Source organism: Euphorbia lathyris, chromosome 3, assembly GCF_963576675.1.
Source record: "Euphorbia lathyris chromosome 3, ddEupLath1.1, whole genome shotgun sequence".
Lineage (NCBI taxonomy): Eukaryota > Viridiplantae > Streptophyta > Magnoliopsida > Malpighiales > Euphorbiaceae > Euphorbia > Euphorbia lathyris.
Window position 1 is genome coordinate 81,669,124 of NC_088912.1, and position 5,739 is coordinate 81,674,862.

Consider the following 5,739-nt stretch of genomic DNA (forward strand, 5'->3'; position numbering starts at 1 on the left):
CTTTAAAATGGATAGTTTTTGGTTTTTGGTTTGAGATCTCCTATTTGCCTTTTATATCTGAAAAGTAACCTTTTTTACAAAAACAGAGAATCTCTACTTTTTGGAAAAACAATTTTTTACAATAGCAAACAATAGATAAACCAAATGGACGATTAATAAAAGTAAAATGGTGTAATTTGCCCTAAACCCGAGATAAATATTTTAAATCGAGTTTGATGCTTATTCTAATAGCTAAGAGCCCAGTGAATTAATTATAGTTTACGAGAGGTCTCAAATTGAAAAATTATAAACAAGGATAAGAAAGATGAGAGCCCTCACAATGTTTTCATATGCATGTATGATATTGGTTTTCCGACTAAAAACAACGTTTGTTAAATATAAAATTGTTTTCTTTAAAAATTGAAAACTGCTTTTAGAGAAAACTAAAATTCATAACTTTTAGGGATAACACATTTAGCAGTTTGTCATGAAAATTGATATTATATTTTTTCTAAAAAAAAAAAATAGTCATACTTTTAACTTAATTTCATAAATAGCTATAACCTTCAATTTAATTTTTTAAAAATAACCATAACTTTGAATATATATGAAACCTGTAATGTACATTGTCTTTTTTTAGTCAGCGTCTCTCAATAATAGTATAATAGGGACCTTCAAAATTTATTTCACAACTTTTATTTTAACAATAATATATATAAGTTTAGAAGTATAATATTTATCAAATTGTGCAATATCAAACCTCATTAAAGATGAGTTTTTTCATTAACAGAAGATGTGAAATTTTAAATCTTATTGGGTGGTTTGAATACTAAAAGTCGGAAGGTAGCTACAACATGAAATTACACATAGAAAAAACTAATATTTCATTAATGAGGTTTAACATTACATCGTGCAATAAGCGTTAGGCTTAATATTGCACTATAATCTACGTGAAAGCTAAATCTGTTTTCTTAATTCCTAATAACTATATGGCTAAATTTGTATTTGTTTCATAATAATATAGTTCGAAATATCCCTTAATCGTGTAGTCATCAATACCCTACCAAAAGAGTTGACGAAACAATCATGGGTAATAATAAAATGAAAGCACCTAACAACATATCCTGTTTGGCAAATAGTTGTTAGCTGATTCGACTAACTGATTGTGTAGACTTGTTTAACTGATTGTTAATAGCTGTTTGTGTAAATAATAAATAAAGACATGATAAAGTATTTATTTGAGATTAAAGGGTAATAATTAGAGGTAAAAATCTTCTCCAAAAGAGATGGAGCAATAAGCTAATTGAAAAAAGTTCTAAAATGAGTTTTTTCAAAATTAACTTTTTGGATCCAATAAGTTTTTTTAAATATCTCTTCACCAATCATAATTATTAGAGATTTGACTAGTCAAAACTTCTAAAATGTCTCAAATCTCTAATTTAACTCAAAAAGCTTTTTACCAAAAATCGCTCTCCAAGGCATGGTTGCATTTTTCATTCCACATGGGTTTCCTTATTCATGGGGCAAACTGCCCCTAAAATTTTGATTTTTACTATTTGATTATCTTATATCCATTTAAAAGTTAATTAAATTTATATATATTAAATTTAAATTTACCCTCTAAAATATCGTAGAGTCCCTCGGTAATGGTTTGCATTCCTTTCTTTCACCGGCAACCAACCACCATTCAAAAAATACAGAATTGAGAAGCAATCAATCCAATCAAAACTCAAAATCAAATTGATCAAAAGCTGGATCACAGACTTTAAAATGACTAATTAAATTATCAGATACAGAATTAACATAAAACAAACCCCAATTCCATAATTAAAACTCACAATAATCAAGAAGCAGCAGCAGCAGGAGTCATCAATCCAGTAGATTCCTCATCTAAGAACAAATCATCCGTCTTCCTTATTACGCCGTGAACCGCCACAAACACCACTCCGATCACCAGCGACACCACAACATTCAAAGTCACTTTAGTCAACAACAAGAACACGATCGTCAATATCCCCAGCACGCATAGCACCACCAGATCGTCGATCAGATGGCCGTAAATCACCAGCGGCTCATCTCTCAAAAAGTACAAGAACAACCACGCCGCCATCATCACAATAAAAACGATCATCGAAATCGGATTCCATAAAAGACTAAAAAACATGATTATCAGCACTATAATCGAGTAGTTCATCCGAAAGAAGCCGATGTTTGTCCTTAATCGCTTTAAAGCTTCGGCTAAATTTGGGGGAAGGCTCAGAGACCGGAAATTGAACATGATTGACCACGGCCGGAGATTGCCTAATCCTTCTTTTATTTTTCCTTTGGCTCTGATTATGTACTCTTTGCTTGAGCTGCCGGCCTCCGGTGAGGAGGAGGTTGGAATTGTGCCGTATTGAGTCATTTTCCGGTGGTTTTGACCGTTAATTGCTTGGGCTTAAGGTTTGACTTTCTGGTGTTGTTTGGTACTCCAGAAAAGGGGGAGAATTTGAGGAAGTGATACAAGGGAAGATCTCAAAATTATCAACTGCCCATTTATAATTTTATATACCAACAATGAAGTAATTGGACAATGCCTTCAAAAAAAAAAAAAAATATTTATAATAAGTTTTAATTTGATTCTTTAAAAATGAAAAAATTACCATATTTTATAATTATTAAATATATTTTTTCTATTTTGTGTTTTTTCCTTTTCTTTTTCTTTTTGGTGTTGGAGATTAATTAAGGAGACTATTCCTTTTCTTTTTCTACATAATATCAATATCTCCAAGATATATTTATTGATTTAGAATTTTATATAATTAACTTTAATTTAGAAGTATAGAATTGGTTTTATTAAAAAATGAATGAATATTATTATAAAATTTATAAATATGAAATTTATAATTTTAACAAATTTTATGAAAAAACAAAAAATAATATAATTTAAAAAAATTATCAAGGTTCTTAATAATATTTAATATTAATTTAAAGATATTAGGGATAAGGGATAAGGTACGAAAGTATCAATTTAGGCTCCACGTACAAAATAGCACTAATGCACACTTAACGTTTAAAAAAGAGTACCAATTTAGGCTCAATAACAAAATGTGCCACATCATTCATATTAATCTGTTAAGTTCTAGTTTCTATCTCCATGTACCAAGGGCTATACACAACAAGAAGGAATAGACTTTGAGGAGACATTCTCTCATATTCTGAGATTTACTTCCATAAGGCAACTACTCGAAATTGTGGCAAGTTTGGACCTGGAGCTATATCAAATGGATGTTAAGACCGCCTTTCTCAATAAATAATTGGTAGAAGAAATTTACATACAACAGATTGTAGGTTTTGTTCAAGAAGGTTTCGAACAAAAGGTTTTCAAATTGATCAAATCGATCTATGGCCTCAAATAGTCTTCAAGGCAATGACACCTTCATTTTTATGATGAGATGACATCGAATGGCTTTGATCAAATTGAAGAAGACCACTATGTCTATACCAAATGCTCCGGAAATAAGTTTATCATTGTATCATTATATGTTGACGATATCCTAATTGTAGGTAATTGTAAATCAAACCAAAGCTTGGTTAAGTTCTGTTGAAACACCATTCCACAAGATTTTGATTTGACAAAATCATTTAAGTTTAATCCATGATTAAGAGACAATTAAATTTAAGTGCTTTGATTTTATTGTACTAATCTGTTTGTTCAAATATTGAGTATAAATGCAAAAGGAAATAAAAATTAAAACAGGACAAAGTCAGCATAAGAACACAACACAAGCTGAGTGAAAGAGCGACTCAGCACAAGAGAAGATAAGTCATCTTCAAAACAACAGCTCAAGAAAGAAGTTGAGTGGAATGGAACTCAGCATAAAAGAAGTCTGCTTCAGAACCAGATCTTGCAGAACGAAGCTGACCGTGGAAGCTGAGTGAAAAAGAACTCAGTATGAAAATTAGTGACAATCAAAGACAATGACTATCGAAGTGAAGCTGAGTGATCTTCAGGACAGCATGAATGATCCATTAGCTAAAAGACAAATCCGACAACTGTCTGCACCAATAATAGAAGCCTTGGAATTACGCAAAAGCCATATTCCGAGGTGCATGGGTCAACTGTTCGTTGCTATAAGACAAACTTCCGTATGAAGACAAAGTCTGTAGGAAGAAGACAAGCCTGACATCTGAAGAAACCAGAAAACATGATTGGCCTGCACATCTGAAGCTGACCAGAAGGTTGTCCCCCAAAAGAGCCGTTTTGGATTCAACGGACAAATCAAATTCAAATCATTTGATCCTCAAAGTTCAACTATAAAAGAACAAGCAATCCTCTTGGATCATTGCCGAATTACAAAATATACAAGAGAGAAAAATACAAGTTCAAAGCACTCAAAAACAAGAAAGAAATCTTACACCAACTTTCTATTCCTGTGTAAATGCTAGATTGATTGTTTTGTAATCATCTAAAGTGTTCTTTATCTCAAAAAGAGAAAATTGTATCAATTGTGAATTGAGAGTGTTGTGCTGAGTATTTGGTTGTAAATACTCAGTGGTAGAGAAATCTAGGTGGTGGGTTGTAACACTTAGTAGGAGTTGAGTAGACGAATAGAGGAAGGTACTCTTGCATATTCAACTGCCTTGTAACCGATTTGTGCTCTACCTTTAAAGAGCTCAGTATTGGATTCTAAAAGCCCGGAGAAGTCTGGGGACTGGACGTAGGCGTAGAGGCCGAACCAGGATAAGTGATACTGAGTAATTTCTAACTCTCTTAGTATATATATATATATGTGCATGTGTTGCTTGTTATATTTACTCAGCATATAAACTGCTTAAAACTGACACTGAGTAAATTAGAGTGCTGAGTTGGAAGCTGACCACTAACGTGTCAATTCCCAACTCACAAGTGAAACAGTCTTAGTCAACATCTGACTAAAGCTGTCTTACACTAAGATCGGCCAAGCTGACCAAATCTGAGTTAATAAACTCACCAAAATTATCAAGTCAGCAAGATTAATTAGCGAAAAAGTTACATTAGTTCCTAACCCCCCCCTTGGAACTAATCACACGGGACCAACAAGTGGTATCAGAGCCTAAGCTCACTACTCAAAGATATAACTATCTTGAGCTGATCCCGATAAATGGCTGAGAACAGCACTCGTTTCCTTCTCGGGAACCAAACAACACATATACTTCCTGAGGGATTATCAATTAGGTGGCCTCCCCTATTCTTTGGATCCAATTATACATTCTAGAAGAATAGGATGAAGAACTTTATTCAAGCCACAAACATGAGTGCATGGCTTGCAATAGTTCAAGGCCCATACGTGCCATATAAAACTATTAACAATGAGAAAGTTGTTAAGAGTGAAACTGAGTGGTCAGAAGATGACCTTAGAAAACTTCAAAACAATGCTTCGGCTATCAATATGCTTCACTGTGCTTTAGATGCTGCAGAATACAATAAGACTTCAGGTTGTGAGTCAGCACATGAGATTTGGAAAAAGCTTGAAGTGACCTACGAAGGCACAAACAAGGTCAATGAATCAAAAGTAAATCAGCATATGAGATTATACGAGTTGTTCGAGGTGAATGATAATGAGGACATCTCGGGAATGAACGCTAGATTTACCAACATTATAAATGAGCTAAAAAGACTTGGAAAGAACTCCACCGAAGAAGAACAGGTGAAGAAGATCTTGAGAAGTCTTCCCAAAAGCTGGCAGGCCAAAAAGACTGCAGTGGAGGAAGCTCAGGACCTAACTACGTATAAGTACG

General features: G+C 33.3%; 1 protein-coding gene across 1 annotated transcript; it reads right to left on the minus strand.

Moving 5' to 3' along the window:
- Window positions 1–1,696: 1,696 nt before the first annotated feature.
- Window positions 1,697–2,523, minus strand: LOC136221835 (PRA1 family protein F3-like). Its single transcript, XM_066009287.1, has one exon. The coding sequence runs from the start codon at window positions 2,381–2,383 to the stop codon at window positions 1,823–1,825; it is 561 nt and encodes a 186-aa protein (XP_065865359.1). The 5' UTR covers window positions 2,384–2,523; the 3' UTR covers window positions 1,697–1,822.
- Window positions 2,524–5,739: the final 3,216 nt, after the last annotated feature.